The following is a 16,963-nucleotide window of genomic DNA, read 5'->3' on the forward strand; positions in this document are numbered from 1 at the left end:
CAACAGACCTTTTTTTTCAGTGCATCTACAAATTAAAACTCCTCCTCCTGGGGATTTTCATTTGCCTCCCAACTCCTCGAGCATCATTGCTACTTGAGAAAAACTGTTGATTTTAGAAGCTATAAATCGTGAACGACATTCCTGTCACACGCTCATTTTTTACCCAAAATATTGTGGAAATTAAATCCATAAATAGTTGGCTCAAGCTGAATGAAATGACATAACATACACTGTGAACTTATTAGGAATTTTGGTCTGGTTAACAAAAAAAAAAAACCCGTTGCCAAGAAAATCCAAAAGTTTACTTTTGCAGATTCTTCTGAAAATGACATTGAACTGTTCGTCACCTCCAGGCGACCAAAACATAACATGGTTGCTATGGAGATAAAACCAACAGAAAAGCCACCATTTTGGAAAAAAAGTCTTGTGTGAATTTGTCATGGTGCAGCTCTGACCAAGATGGCAGAAGGGAGGGGGGCCAACGAGGGCAAAGGGGGCCAGCGATGGCGGGGGAGGGTAGCACCTGTGGGCCATCCATCGCAAACTCATGGCTTTAAATTTAATTTGCAGTTTCCCATCAGCAGCTGGGAATTAAAAATAAAAACATTTGACAGATTTGATCATGTGACTTTGGCTTTTCGCTTCAGGCGTCACCACAGCGAATGAGCTTGGATTTGGTCATGTGACTGTAGTCACAATTTAAGAAGAGGATGCTAACATCAGCAAAAAAACTAGGATGACGGTATAAAAACATGAAGCCTGAAGTGAGGATCAAAACAGAATCTTCCATGTGGAGTCACAACTTTACCGACTATGCATATGTAAATAAAGGCATTAGACAGCCAGACATCATGGAATATGGACAGCAGTTGATAGCAGTCATAGAAGATCGTGCTTCATCAGCTTCAGGAGCTCTTCTAGAAGCAAAAGCCTCCAAAGCTCTGCCGGATCTGCCAAAGCCGTCACCGTCTGCTGAAAAGGACGAGCAGAGTCCGAGCGGATCGCCCGGAGCCCGGGTCACAGAACGAGGAAGCGTCTCTGACAGTTGGTTCCTGTCTTTGAGGTTTCAGATCTGCATTTGCGGTTTTGAGACCAACACCACTGATTCATCACAGGAAACAGCAGGAGTTTCCGGTGGGAGGAGGAGGAGGACCCCTCTGCTGTCGACGTGTTCATGAAGTTTGTGTCACTGGAACAAACGTCTGATTTCTGAGGTGCTTTTCTCAGGATAAAATCTGCCGGTCCTCTGCAGGTTCTGGAGTCAGCCTCGCCACGCCTTGAGCTCTGAAAGCTTACGCTGTATTTGATGTTACAACAAAAAAGATGTGGCAATGCCCCTTTAAGAGCTTGCACAATGATGGAGACGAGACGGGCGGTGTTTACTCGGCTTTCGGAGAGAAACCTGGTTACCAGACCGTTAATGGGTTTTTAAGTACAGCACTGATCCGGTTTTCATCCAGCATCTCACAGGAACATCAGCTGGACTTCTTCCAACGACTCACTGGCAGCAAACTCATATGAAAAGGTTTTGAAAAAAGATTTCCTGAAAGACATCTAGTGTGCAAAAGCATTCATTCATGCGTTTCATTCATGAAGGTTGCTGGAGCCTATCATTGATCTACAATTACTGACTTATCTCGTTCTGCCAGAGGGAAAACCACAACACAGAATGGAACTTAAACATGTTTTTGAACTGTGAGAGGAAGCTAAAGTTCAGGATGTAAAAACCACTGAAGGATAAAGGATTCGAACCACTTCCCTTGTAGCTCCTCAGAAACTGTAGAAAACTGGTTTTTATTTTACTTTGCAGGTTATTAAAAGACTAAAAATGAAAATTTTGTTTTTAACATGTTTTTGTGGAATTTTCCTGATGATGGAGGGCGTACATAAAGAAAATTAAGCTTAAAAATGTATGGAGAGAAAATAGTAATAATGTAAAATACAATTGTGTATTCCAATGTACAAAAAATACAATTTACACAAGCACAGCTTTAACTCCTTAAAGCCGGAATTTATTTCCAGGTATCAAAGCAAAAATAACTTATGTTTTTAATTTAAATAGACGCTTTAGGTATTTTTACAGCCAAAGTGGTTTGGTATTTGCGACAATAGACATTAAAGGTTTAAATTACAACAGCTTGAAATATGTAAAAAGTACACACTGATCACCTGATACACACACACAAAATAGGACTTAAGCACAAATTGTGAAACTCTTTCTACATCTCCAAGATTTATGTACAAGTGATGCGTTTAAATACTGTTAGAATGCTGGGTCATCAGAGTTTTACTATCAACCACTTTAAACTTAGATTGTAAAAAATATCTGGTGAAAACTTGACCCATTTATTAAACAAATATTCCCTGATAATTAATAAAAAAAAAAGTCTAAATACGCATAAAAAAAAAAAACAGAGTTTAAAAAAGATTAAACGGGGGAGGGGATCAAACTCCCCTCCCCCGTTACTGGGAGCAACGGTGGAGGGGAAGGGGGGTGGGGTTGCTCCCAAAGGTCCCACCCACCACATAGAGGTGAATTTTTAATGAACTTCTCTAACTCTGCAGAAACTATGTCATTGAGAACAATAAGTTTTAAGTTTTGGCTGAAAATGTTATAATCATAATTAAAAGACGACTGGAAACACTTTTAAAACAGATCGAAGATGATCGGAGTGGCAAAGCTAATTGTAATCTGATTACTTACAACTGTGTACATGTGTGAAATTTTCTTTTCTGTTTTAAAAGAGCTGCTTAAAGGAAAAATATTGATCTATTTTATTATTTTAAACTGTAAACCACAACTTGACACACAAACACACGCCGTACCTCTGCTGATTCGCTGCTTTTCTCCAGACAAAATTCCCGGTGTGTCGATGATGCTGATGCTCTGAAGAACCTGATTGGGCATCTGAGAGCAGATGAACCTGAAGCAGAAAACGGTCATCAGATGATGTCTGAACATGTCTGCAGCTGACGTGTTTATCCTTTAAGTCAAATAAAACACGTCTTAAAATGAAGACATCCTCCTTTTATACCAGCTTTAGAAGACATTTCTAAACTTGAAGAACTCCTAAACACTACATTCTACTGAATGAACTCATTTTGGGTTTTACAGACGACACTTGAGGCTTTTCGATGATGATTTAACCCTTTAACACCTAAACTCCAGTGTTTATGTTCTTGATTTACTGTCACTTTTCAACCGTTAACACGATCACTCTAGTAGATTCTGAAGGAGAAAAGCGGCGGAAACCGCCGCTTTTCTCCTTCAGAATCTACTGGAATGACCTTGTTAACGATTAAAAAGTTGCAGTATGTTAAAGATTTTGTGTTTAGGAATCACCGGTATTAAAAGATTAAAAAATTTGACTAAGCAACATTTTTTCCCTCTGGTATCATTTTTGTGGCCTTCAATATCTGAATCAGTAAATTTTCCTAAGATGTCAGTAATAAGAAAATGTCTGCCTCCATGTGGGTCAATGCTCATGACAAAAGGTGATTTTTGTGGGAGGAAACTTTCCGTGACCTCATCTTCTCATGGTTGCCATAGTGCAGGGGTCGGCAACCTGCAGATCAAAACCTAGAAAGAGCCGTATGTCTCACTTTAGCCTTTAAGAAATCTAGATTTGCATTCATGACCTTCTTTTTTTTATAATAAATATCAATTATGTCTAATTTTTGGTACGAACAAAAGCAAAAAAATAAAAAGAATCTTGACTCTCTCAAAATTAGATTTTTTTTTATTCTTGACAGAAGCCCAAAATAAGTTTATTTTCAAAATAAAAGATGCTCTGTGCCAAATAGGACCATCTCAGTGCAGCTCTGGGCAGCTATTAACCATTGTTGTGCAGCATAAGGTAGTATTAACTCATAAAAGATCCAACTTTTTACCAAAGTTTTGCTTTGCATATAAAATCTGTTTATTCTGAGCAAAAAAGACGTCTTCAGGTCATAGAAACCTACATAATTTATCATCTATGTGCACTTCAGCCATCAATTTATTCATTGAACTCATCTAAATTAATTAGGTAATTCATATGTTTTAAAAAAAAAAAAGCTATTTTATTTTTCTTTTATTTGTTTTTTATTGTTCTTTTATCCTTTTTTGTCCTCAGCAGTCTTACACGGCTGGGTTTTGTTATTTTAGTTTGGGGTTGGACCTTGGTAGTCTTTTATTTGTTTTCTTTAGGTAGTTTAGGTTAGGCAGCAATTAGCAGGGAGCTGCTGACTCCAACGGGCGAAATGACTGTGTCAGCAGTCTTAGATTGCTGGGTTTTGTTATTTTAGTTTGCCGTTGGACCTCGATAGTCTTGATTTGCGGGCTTTGTTTCTTTTTTTATAGTTAGATTTTGGTTAGACAGTCATTATCAGGGAGCTGCTGACTCAGACGGGCGACATGGCTGGGTCAGCAGTCTCCCTGACTTATTTTAGGCGCCACCGTGGAGAGATAAAAGAGCCACATGTGGAGCCACAGATTGCGGACTCCTGCCATGGTGATACTAAAGGTCGGTGTCTAATAATCCATTTTCCCCACATTGGAAATGTTTTATTTTGGATTTTTTAGTGATTATAAACAGAACAAAAAAGCAGCAACACAGACGCATTAATCCCACTTTTGTGAGACCTTTGTTTGGGGGGTAAACCGGCTGAAAATATCCCTGGACTTCCCGCGGAGATAAACTTAGATAGCCGTTTCAATAAATCGCTCCATGCGCTGGAGTCTCGGGAAATAACAAAGTCGGCGCGCTGACAGGTGGTGACGCACACGCACTTCCTCCTGGAAATAATAGCTTATTGTGGAGCTTGCTGCTGCTTGAGGAGAAGATGGAGCTCCTCCGCGGAGGAGTTCCTCAGGTACACACCGGCACTCAGAGATGGAGCGTCTCCTGCGTTCGTTTCCTCACCGGACAGAGGAAATAAGCTACTTTTAGACTCTGGAGGCGGCACCTCTCGGCGTGTGGCGCGTTTGTCTGTCATTTCGGGGTGACGGGTCACTTCCCAGGTTGAGTGTTTGGAGGATGCAGTGACAGAAGTGGGAGGAGGTGTCTTTATGCGCACACACAAAGGTGATGAGGCCACTTTCTCGACCAAAAACAGCTCGTCGGCGGACAAAACAAACCTTTACTTTTACCGGCAGGAGTGACGGCGATCTCTGACTCAGATTTATGACCTGAGCGTCCAAACAGATGAATCCAGGAGCGGCTGCGCAACTCAAAAACCTACTTTGTTGTTACACAAGTAGTGGAAAAGAACAAACTGTAGCTGAGGTCCAGCAGGGTTCTTCTGCTTCGGGTCTTCTTTCCCAGAAGTCTTTGAGAAAAACTTTCGTGTATCGAAGCTCTCTAGATTAGCAAATATAGACCACAATGCATTGCGGTGGAACAATTTCGAAAAAAAAACGGTTTTAAATGTAATTTTTGAATAAATCATCCACATTTTTATCATCAAAACACAGTGGAGTCATAAATAAACGTTGTGAAATGCTCGTATTGATTGGATTTTCACTGTGACGTCATATCCAGAGTTTAGAAAAAGAAAAGTATTGAGCATCGTGTCCAAATTGCCTTTAAAATCCAGGGCACTATATTGTTTTTAGTAGTTAGGGGTTAGGGAGGGAATTCAGACTCAACCTTAAAGTATGTTCATGGAGGAACATAAATGCAACTTTATCACCATGGAAACGGTAGAATTTCAGAGTTAAAGATTTTCCCAGATTCTTTTGTATCTAAGCATCAGGAAACGTAACGCCTGGACGGAGGCTCCATCCTCCTCAGGGAGATTAAACAAACACTTCCATAAATAAGTCCCATAAGTGTGTTTACCTGTTGAGGAAGGCGTTCCCGAAAGCGTTGAGCTTCCTGAAGGGCTTCTTGGGGTCGACCACTAGAGCGTTGCCGGGGACGACGCCTTCATTTTCCCCGTACATCACAGCGATGAAGCCATCTGTAGTCGGCTCCGGACCAATCCGCATCCCGGGGAAATCCTGCTCCAACAGGTACCTGAGACAAAGACGGAGACATTAAAGTTAATTCAATTCAGACATGCGTCTCACTCTCACATAGATTCAGAACATTACATCAACAATCCTCTGTTACTTTTTTGTTCTTCTCAGATGTCATCAGTTATGTTCAGCATTCTGAGCTCCAGCTTCCTCTGTTGATGCCCAGCTTTTATTACAAAGACCTTTCTGTCATCAGCATTGTGTTTGTCATTTAACAAACTGGAAGATTTCTTCTGTGTTTTTTTTCATCCCATAGCTGAGAAACAGTCGAGAACAGCTGACTTCCAAAGATCAAGGCCATCTTCACCCTCATCGCTGACCTCGTCAACAACTCAAACTCGAGAAGGAAACGGAGGAAGGAAAAGCGTGAAGATGGTCCCTGCCGTCTCTTCCTTCCAGGACAGACGGATTTCAAAGAGGATGGAAAACTGGACAGAGGAGGGTCCATAAAACCAGCCTGCAGCTGCAGATTCCATTTAATGTCCCCCCATGCAGAACTTCGTCACTTCCTTCAAATCCTTTTACTAGTTTTTCCAGCTTGGGAAAGAATCAACATATTGTGACTGAAACAAGCGTTTTGTGTCATTTACTAGTGAATTTATTGTTAAATTCGTCAACAAGCAAAGGGAAAATCCGTCATTCAGCAGCCTGTGGAGGCAGTGTCATGATATGGGGCTGCATTAGTTATTCAAGGTTTTTGTTTACTTCATTAAAAGGAAAATGAGGTAGACTTATATTTGAGCTTCAAATGATCCAAAACCACTTAAAATGTACAGATGTCCACAGTTGTCTGACACAGAGAACTGCTACTTAAACCAGATCATGACTGTAGTCCCTTTAAAGGAAGACAAAATCCAATAGACTTCTATAGAGAAAAAGGACAGCATTTACTCATGCTAGTACAATTTTTGCTTCAATACTTAAAAACAGTTCTTTTTTTCATAATACTTTTAAATTTTGTTTTTTATTTTATATATACATATATATATATATATATATATATATATATATATATTGTAATTTAATTTAATGTTTTTATTTTATTTTTTTATTAAATAAAAGAAAAAAGAAAAAAAATAAATAAAAACATGTTCTTGATTTATTATTCATTTCAAATAATTCAAGTAATAAACTGACCAATCAGATGCCTCAATATAAGTAGGCGGAGTCTGCTGGCCTCCCGTCCAACCTTCAAATTGTTTGATAGATTTTGTGCAGCCCACTTTCAAGTGGTAGGGGTGTGGCCTTCCAACAAGCTCACTTCTGATTGTCGAGAGTGGTTGCCATAGAAACGCTGACTAACACCACACACATCATCACCGGACAAAGCGAGGTTTGATGTCACCCACAGAAAATGCCTTATCTCTGGTTCCAACAATATGAAGTCAATTCAGTCACTGTGTTTCTGTGGTATGGACTTCGCCATTTTGGAACCAGACTACTTTAGTGAGCTGTGATTGGTCCGAGTTGATCCGGGTTATCATTTCTATGGCAACCACTCTCGCTAATCAGGAGGGAGCTTGATGGAAAGCCACACCCCTTCCACTGAAAGTGGGCTCAGGAGAATCTGTCAATCAAACGTTTTGAAAGTTGGAGCTGGGGGCCATCTGATTGGTCAGTTAATAACTTGAATAACTTGCGATAAAGAAAATATATCATGAAAAAAAATTGGGTTTAGTTAAAAAGAGAATCCAGAGCAAGAATGGTCATTCTGACCAATATAATGACTGAGTAATAGCTGCTTATTTCTCTATAGAAGCCTATGGGATTTTGGCTTTCTGGGACCAGCAGGTACTTCCTGTTTGGATTTCCAGGGGGAGGCGGATGATGAGTCCAGTTCTCTCTATATACAGTCTATGACTCAGACCAACACGGACCAATCACTATTTACCGACATCGTCCGTGTACTATCCACTGGTACAATATCATTGGTGTAACTGTGCATCCCTAAACACAAAGCCATGAACAGTATTGTATGGCCTGTAGGTGCTACCCACCCCCACCACCTTTTGACCTCCCCTCATTGGCTGAACAGCTGCTACACGCCCCTCCCCCTCTGCTTCAGCCACCCTGGTCAGAACTGCATGTGACAAATTAAAATGTTTTTTTTTTCAAAATGGGCTTTTCTATTGGTTTTATCTCCACAGCAACCATTTTATGTTTCGGTCGCCTGGGGCTGACGAACAGTTCTACATCATTTTCAGAAAAATCGGCCAAAGTAAATTTTCGGATTTCCATGGCAACGGAAGTTTTTTGTTAACCACGCCCACATTCCTAATAAATTCATATTGCATGTTATATTGTTTCATTCAGCTTGAGCCAATGATTCATGGATTCAATTTTCACAATATTTCAGCTAAACATGAGCGAGTGACAGGGGAACGCCACTTTGGCGAGCTCGCCACACTAACGCCATTCAAGATTTACAACTTCTAAAAACATTTTTTTCCAAGTAGTGATGATGCTTGAGGAGTTTGTATGCGATAGATCAAAATCCCTAAAAAGAGTTTTAATATATGTTTTTGTTGTCTGGGGGTGACAAACAGATCTGTGGTTTTGAAGTAAATTTTTGATTTACGTGTGTTTTTGTTTCATTAGTGGATTTTTAAAATAATTCCGAGTCCCATATGAGATTTTGCCCCAGTAAGAAAGAAGAATTGTGAAAAACATTCTGGTCCAGGACTGCTGAAGGACTCTCTGAAAAGAATAAGTTGACAGATCCCGCCCAAAGTTGCTAATTAAGAGTTTTGGTTTTTCAAAATAAAATGATTCAATTAACATATATTATTTTTTGGATTACAATTTTTGCTAAAAGCTATTAGAGTAAATGTAACCTGTCACTAATCACCTCTGTTAACGACATAGTCCTAAGGGGACAAGTACATGACGTGCACGTTTGTTCTTGCACACGTGCACGTCATCAGCAGCTCCGGTCCCTCTGCAGCGTGTTTAATGCAAACGGCGTTCGGGTCAGGACGGGTTGTTGTGTTTGTTGCCAAAACGTGTGGATGTTTGTAGTGAAGACGCACAAATGAAGATGGGAAACGCAAGCTCGGCTTTTCCTGTGGTTCATCCTCACAGACGTGACGCTTTTTATGACGAGAGCAGAGCCTCTCAAGAGCAATGTTTGCTGTCAACAAGGCTTCGCAGGTGCATTCTGGGAAATGTAGGAGATTCGTAGACTTTTTGGAATAAATCTGGAACTTTGAGAGTTCTGTCTGGAGAAGATGTTAGGAATCTTTATGATTTTGCAGTGAATTGAGAAGAATCACAACAGAGAAACCATGAGGGGTCAGAGTTTCTAGAGGAAATCCACAAAAGAAGCTTCTGAACGACAGGATCAAAGCATACCGAGACGCCTCTGGTGGTGTCATCATAAAGTGTGGACTCCAAAATATCTCAAACTACCGATAAAGCAGAGGCAACACACCATTTCTGGATTTTAAAAATAAATTTGAATCTGAAAAACCAAAATCAGTGGAAGACTAATTAAAACAAACCAAGAGGAGGAGTTAGAGCTGATGATGGCTCGGGCCTCCTGAAGGCTGAGCTGTACAGGTCACAGCCTGCCCCTCTCTGCCTCCGCCAGAGGAGAAAACCAGCCTCACAACTCCTCGTGGAAACTGACTCACTGAGGTTTCTCGCCTTCTGCCAGGAGAGCATCTTCTGCAGAAGGTCAGCAGATTCCAACACAGATTTCAAGAGAAAATGTTGCTTCATTCATTTATCCACCTGTGAGATGACAGCCACCTACAACTTTATTTATGTGGGGGGATATGATGTCCCAGATGGGCAGCAGGAACATCTGGGCAGGAAACATCAAAGCTGAACACACCTAAAAGATCAGAGTGAACCCGGGACTCGAACGCATTTCCGTCATCAGCACATTCTCTGCAGCTGACGTGCAGCTGCGCAGACACAACTTTTACCAGCCAGCTGACGCAGTTTCAGGGAGATCCTCTTACACCTGGAGATAACGTTTCCAGATTTACTGCTTTAATTGACCTTTTCTGGTTGTTTAGCAGCAAACTGACAGAATAAAAAGACGGTCAGTGAGCTGCAGACGCAGCGCAGAGATCCGTCTGCTTCAACCCTGGCAGGCGGCTGGAGGCGGAGCTACAAGCTGTTTTCATGTCTGAGGGCCACGTTTGTTCTGCATTTGCATTTCAGCTGCAGATTTCCCTCACAGGAGATTCTACGTAAGAGCCTGGAGGACACAAAACCAGCAGATGTTCAGGCTGTGGTGAAGAAAACCACAACTTCTGTCATCACACCTTCAGGAGAACCAAAACGAGCCGATCTTTGGTTGGTTGGTCCGAAACTTTTGACTCCACCATTTTTGAATGATGAAAGGAATAAACAATAAATGAACTCGAATAAAGTTTGAAATAAAAAGAATAATTTTTAAAAAGTTACTATTTGGGTTCTCAAAGTATAATGGCTGTGTTACAAAGAGCAATTATGGCATTTAGGATGATTAAAATACGGCAAAAGCTTCTGAAAACAAATTTTATTTTGAAAAATGAAACATTCTATGGATATTTTTTGTTTGATATTTTGAAAATATTCAATAAAAAAGTAAAGAACCTCTAATTTTCATAACAACTTTAATCGTTATTAATCACCCGATGTTATCTTGTGCTCTAGAGGGTTTGTTTTCCTAAAAAAAAACTTGAAAAAACATCTATTTGTAGAAATTTTAAGTTACATTGCGGTTTGTTCATCTTTCCAATACTTTTATTTTTATCATTGATGCTACATTTCACACACGTTTTATTACTGTAGAAAATGAAATGCAAAAAACAAAAGGATCTTTTTTAATTCAAAATAAAATTATTTTTTTCAATTCAGAATAAAATTATTAATCACTATTTCTTTTCTTTTTCCCACCACTTTCTCATTTTTAAATAGTTTCTTTTTTAAGATTTCTACTAAATTAACAACTTTTATTGACTTTATTCAGCTCGGCTTTTCAGAATAAAAACCCCTGAATGATGACGGCGATAAATAAGGCAAACACAGGTGATAAACTCTACGCACAAACTTTGTTTTGAGCAGGAATCCCTCTGAAGGAAACCTCTATGTTATACCACTGCTGGCTCTGACTCCGCCCCCTTTAACCAGCTGCACTGACAGTTTCAGCCAGGAAATACTTCTCTCTGGGTATTCAGCTCTTCAAATATTTCAGTATTTGACATTTTTGTCTCTTGGATGCTTTAAAGTTCAATTATTTTTAAATGTTGCTTGAATAAAGTTTAGCTGCAGGTTTGCTGTTGTTTTCTGTCAGGATTAAACAGTTATTTTGTGACTCCAGGTCTCTGAGTGTTCAGCCCGTCTAAATATAAAGGTCAGCGTTGGATTTGCTTCAGAAAAGGTGGTGCTCAAAGATAACACGCTGTGTGGATCAGGGGTGGAGTGGTTGCACCGTTGGTTGTTTTGATCACCGATTAAGAAAAACTGTTGATTTATAATGTCTAAAGCAAAACAGAGACGCAAAAAGCATCAAAAGTGGAAGAAAAATGCTTGAAGGGTTCTGTTTAAGAAACTTTTGTCTTTTTTGTTAAAAAATTGACATTTCAAAGCTTTAATCAAAAGAAAATCCAGTTTTTTTAATGCTCAGAATTTGGTGCGAGTAATTTTTCTACCAGGAAACACTTGTGGATGCTGGATTTGACATGTAGATGTTCCCTTATTAAAAAGTACTTCAATTAATACTACAAGTATCATCAGTCTATATGAGTGATTCAGATTACTTGGCGTTTAACATTTTCATGCTGTAATCCTAAAATGTGCCAATTTAGTCTGAATAAGTATTCAGTTAGTACTTTCTACACTACAAGTACATAGCCTATAGTTTTATTTAAAATACTTAAAACACATGTGCAAAAGTCAAGGCCCAGGGGCCGGATCCGGCCCTCCAGGTAATTCTATCCTGCTCACCAGATCATTTTATTTTATTGTTATTTATGACCCGATGTTATCTTGTGCTCATTTATAAGTTGTATAATTTTGAAAAAATCTATTTTTATGGAAAGTAAAATATTGAAAATTATTTAAGGTCTAAGTTAATTTATTCTATATTCCTGCCTTTTTATTATTCATAATTAAGTTAAATAGTTACAGTTTTAAAGTTTTAAAAATTGGCATTCTGCCAGCTTTTTTGGATATTTAGGCATTTACTAAGATTTTTTAGAATTTTTGGAGTTTAGCTAATAGTTCAGCTACATGCTAGCTGTTTAGGCTAATTTAGCATTATTTCCCTTTTTTCCTATTTTGGAGTTTAGCTAATCGCTTGGCTACATGCTAGCTGTTTAGGCTAATTCATGCTTTTTCAGTTTTTGAGGCTTTTTAGGACTTTAACTAATATTTTAGCTACATGCTAGCTGTTTTAGCCAATTTTGGCTTTCTTTCAAAGTTTTTGGGCCGTTTTGGAGTTTAGCTAATATTTCAGCTACATGCTAGCTCTTTTGGCTAATTTAGGATTTTTAAAAGTGTTTACACTGTTTTGGAGTTAGGCTAATATTTACACGCTAACTGTTTTGGCTAATTTTGGCTTTCTTCAGTTTTTTAGGCTGTTTTGCTAGCTACATGCTAGCTACATGCTAGCTGTTTGGGCTAACCTATGTTTTTTTTTTTATTAATTTAGGCTAATTTGGCATTTAGCTTATATTTTAGCTGGCTATCAACTTCAATTTCAGCATCTTCAGCAGCCAATTCAGCTTCCAGCATTCACACTAGCATTATCACAGGTAATGCTATATATCTAGTTCATAATTATGTTAAAAAGTTATGGTTTTAAAGTTTTAAAAATTTAGTTTTACAGTGTTCATTAAATGTTTATCCTTTGACCTAAGGTGTGTTTTGGATTTTGGACTCTTGTGTGATTGAGTTTGACACCCCTGACTTACAGTTTACTCAAGTATACTACTAAGAGCCCCACTCCAATCATCTTTTGATCTATTTTTAAAGCCTTCCCAGATAAGAAAAAAAAAAAAAAAAAACGTGTACTCCAGAGTCAGCCTGCCCTCATTTCCCATCATCCCTTTGTGCACACGCTATCCTGATAGCTTACAGCCGCTCACACACTCTACCTAACATTACCGGAGCAAAAGATTTGGCGAGCAATATCAGAGCTATCCAGCCATACGTTTTTTTGAGCCACATTCCAGTTCAGATGACGTAGTCATGACGCTCATGGATGTAGTCATCTACAAATGGATGCATTAGAGTGATGCGGATCACCGCTAGGATTTTTCCAACGACTACTCTTGAATCACAACGTATTCAATAAAGTAATAGTCAGAAATGCAATTTTAAACTTAATTTTCTTTATGTACCTCCTCCATCATTAGAAAAATGCTACAAGAATCTGTTAAAAACACAGTTTTATAAAATAATCGTCAAGATTCTACTTTTTGCTATAAGGTGGTGCAACACGGATGCTTCAGATGAGAGTTGTAGTTTCATGAATATTTGCCATATTGTTGGGCGAGGAGATGTAAATGTGGACATCAGAGAGCTTCATTGTCAACCGGATGAGGATGACTTTCCTCTGAGGAGGTGAACTCAAGAAAAATACACTAAAAAGTGACTATTTGTGAGGGTTTGTTGACCAAAAGAAGTTTTTTTTAATGAACCAGCCATGAGCTCATGCTGTGGTTCTTGTGAGAACTGCAGCTCCACATGAGGAGAGCAGACAAGGTGATGTAATGTATTTCAACACAGCAGAACTCTCACACAGAACATATGCCAGGAATGGCCTTAATATGGTTCTTCATAAAAAAAACACACATGTTCAAGCAGGTTTTGTTATTATGACCCCAAACCTGTCAATCAGCTGATGCATTTAACCTCGAATCTAACAGGAAAATTCACAAGCTCTGAAAGGTCACACCAGGTTCTCCAAAGGTCAGTGGTTCTGCAGGATCATGACGGTCAGACTGGTACCTGATGAAGGTGGTCTTCCCGGTGGAGTACTGGCCCACCAGCAGCACCATCGGTTTGCTCTGGAAGTCGGCGGGCTCCAGCGCCGGCGAGTGGAAGTCATGGAAGAGGTAGGTCTCCTCCAGCGGCAGCAGCTTCTTGGTGTAGAGCGTCTGCAGCCCCTCCGTCACGGTCTGGTACATCTCTCCCTCCTTGTTGTGGCCGCCGTGCTCCTGCTTCACCCAGCTGAACATTCTGACGCCGCGCGCTCCAGCGCTCGAGCCCAGCTACTTCCCGTTTTTCGGAGTGTCCGCGTGCGCTCGTGCGGGATGGCTGACTCTGCGCGCTCTGGCCGCCGCTGAGCTGAGGTGGTGTTACCTGCGGGCACCGCCCTTCACCGTGACGCCGCGTTTCCTCCACCAGCGAGCCCCACGGGAGCCGACCGCGGCCGCGCCCCACGGTTCCGGACGGACTGCAGGTCCAAATGGCACTTCTGGATCAGAACCGTCTGCGAGCATCCCCAGCTGCGCCGCAGATGTCATCCATAACGGTCAGCTGATGTGAACAAACAAACAAACCCAAACTGGACCGGAGAACCCCCTTTAAACCAAAACAGAACCACGAGGACAAACAGAATCGAATCCCGATTCACATTCCAGTGTGAATGCGAGTCTAAGCAGAATTCCAGAACTTTATCTTTGGACTTTGATCTGTTTGGACCAAACTCTGCTGGAGCAAAGAACTGACCAGAACTTCACTTAGGATGAACTGAAATTAAGGATTTAAACTCAGTTTCAGAAATTAAAACAACCCCAACAGATTTCACTAAAAGAGGAGAAAACAAAAAAGTATTTGATAAAAAAAAAATAATAATTGAACACTACTCTTTGTAAACAGTGAATGTGTTCTTTCATTCAAATGTTCTCTGCTTTCTCATTAGTTGTGATTGAAGTTCTCTTTTATTGTGAATCAAAATCAAAACACAATTTCTCTTATTTTTATAAATAATAAAAAAAACACCCAATCTTATATCTATTTGTTTTAAAATGTTCTCATCACCTGAGGATGTTTCTCTCTTTGCGTGCAGATAGCGCCACCTATAATGAAGAACTAATGCAAAATGAAAATTAGAAAATTAATACTGTATAGTCCAGGAGTCTGCAACCTGCAGCTCCAGATCCACATGTGCCTCTTCTATCTACATTGTGGCTCCTTGGCAAAACATAAAATAAATCAGTCAGTAAGCCATGTTGACTGGAGTCAGCAGCTCCCTGCCTATAACCAAAACTACATAAAGAAACAAATAAACAAAACCCCTAAGACTACCAATCCCAAACTAAAATAACAAAACCCAGCAGTCTAAGACTGCTGAGGACAAAGAGGGCAAAAAAAAGTATTTTTCTTAAAGTAAAGACTACTTAATTAGCAATTATTTAATTTGTATTAGTTACATTTATAAATTGATGGCTGAGGTTCACATAGATGATAAAATAAGTAGGTTTTTACATCCCTGTTGACCTAAAGACGTCTGGTTTGCTCAAGACTACCTCCAGAATGAACAGATTTTATATGCAAAGCATTTGGCAAAAAGTTAGATTTTTTATGAGTTAAAAGCAAATATTATCTTGTGCTGCAACTGTCCAGAACTACACTGACATGATCCTGTTTAGCACAGAGAATCTTTAATTTTGAAAATAAGTTATTTGAGCTTCTGTCAAACGTAGAAAAAAGAGAGATGCGAGGTTTTTTTCATATTTTGGCTTTTTTTTGTGCCAAAAAAGACATAATTCACGTTATTAAAAAAAGAAGGTCATGAATGCAAATGCAAATTTCTCAAAGGCTAAAGTAAGATTATGTGACTCCTTCTAGGTTTGATCAATAGAAAACTAGCCCAAATAACTGTTTTGCTGTTAGAGGTTCTCAACCCCTGGTATATCCAATATACAGCCTTTAAAAAAAAGTCAGTTTATTTAAAGAAAAAACAAATTTTTTCTTGGATTTAGAATTTCTTGTAAGAAATGCATTGAATGATTTTTTTTTATAAAATTAATTTTAAAAATGTTTTATTGTATTTATTTTAGCTTGTTGCCATAAATTGGACTGGAGGCATAAATATTAAGGTATAATCTCATGAATCCAAGGTGACTAAATGATACATAAATTGGACTGGAGGCATAAATATTAAGGTATAATCTCATGAATCCAAGGTGACTAAATGATACATGATGGCAAAGAAACGTTAAAAGAAGATTAAAGCTTTCTCTTTCAAAATGTTTTTGTATTCATTAGAAATAAACTCTATTTTTTGAATGGTATACAAGGTTTCTGTCTTTTTCTTTTAGTATTTAAAAAGCGTTTTAAAAATATTTTATTATATGAATATAACTGTTGTGGGTATTTGTTTTAAAAGTTTTTTTACAGTTTTTATTTATTCATTTATTTTTTTCATTTTTCCATTTTAAAAAGACCTTAGTGGTATGAATTTGGTTATACTGCCCCCGTGTGTCAAACATCCGGTATCAGCTCCCTAACGTCATTTCCGGTTGAATTACGAAAACCGGAAAGGAGGTTCTTTTGTTTTGAAGGAGGAAATTTTAAAATCGGACGTCGTTAAAGTAAACACAGAAATGAACGGAGCAACTTTTACTCGGGTTAAGATGAGCAACGAGTGACTTTTTTCGACAGTAGGTGTGAGCTAACTTTGAGAAATAAACGTTTTTCGTTTTTTTTTCTGTTCTTTTCGAGATTCGAGCCTTAAAGTAGCATGTTTTTGGAATTAGCTAGAATGACCGTCAGAGCACCTTTGACTTTGTGTGAAGTTACTCGAATTACCTTTGAAGGATAAAAATATATAACAGTTTTATACAAGCATAATCAAAACGACACATTTTTGTCACATAGTTAGTAAAAACTAACAAGTTTTAGGACGTAATATTCAAAATAAGTCAAATATTGTAATAAATGTGTAAGTGTTCAAAAATAAAAGCATGAGATCATAATATAAGGATATTCTTCCTTATTTTTTTTTTTTTTTTTAAA

General features: G+C 38.8%; 2 protein-coding genes across 5 annotated transcripts in view; one reads left to right on the forward strand and one right to left on the reverse strand.

Moving 5' to 3' along the window:
* The window catches only part of ehd4 (EH-domain containing 4), a 27,420-nt gene extending 12,898 nt beyond the window's left edge, over positions 1 to 14,522 (reverse strand). Inside the window, exons 1-3 of the mRNA XM_024272080.2 lie at positions 13,949 to 14,522; positions 5,823 to 5,999; positions 2,827 to 2,924 (exon numbers count right to left, since the gene is read on the reverse strand). Coding sequence (XP_024127848.1) covers positions 2,827 to 2,924; positions 5,823 to 5,999; positions 13,949 to 14,178 — 505 coding nt within the window. The 5' untranslated portion in view covers positions 14,179 to 14,522. The remainder of the gene's footprint in view (positions 1 to 2,826; positions 2,925 to 5,822; positions 6,000 to 13,948) is intronic.
* A 1,440-nt stretch (positions 14,523 to 15,962) lies between these two features.
* g2e3 (G2/M-phase specific E3 ubiquitin protein ligase) overlaps positions 15,963 to 16,963 on the forward strand; it is a 10,645-nt gene continuing 9,644 nt past the window's right edge. For 2 of the 4 annotated variants that reach the window (XM_036210025.1, XM_036210024.1), the window contains exon 1: positions 15,963 to 16,614. The gene's annotated coding sequence lies outside the window, so the exon portion shown is untranslated. The remainder of the gene's footprint in view (positions 16,615 to 16,963) is intronic. The other 2 variants (XM_024278064.2, XM_024278056.2) reach the window with 2 other exon arrangements.

This window comes from Oryzias melastigma, linkage group LG22, assembly GCF_002922805.2.
Source record: "Oryzias melastigma strain HK-1 linkage group LG22, ASM292280v2, whole genome shotgun sequence".
Classification (NCBI taxonomy): Eukaryota; Metazoa; Chordata; class Actinopteri; order Beloniformes; family Adrianichthyidae; genus Oryzias; species Oryzias melastigma.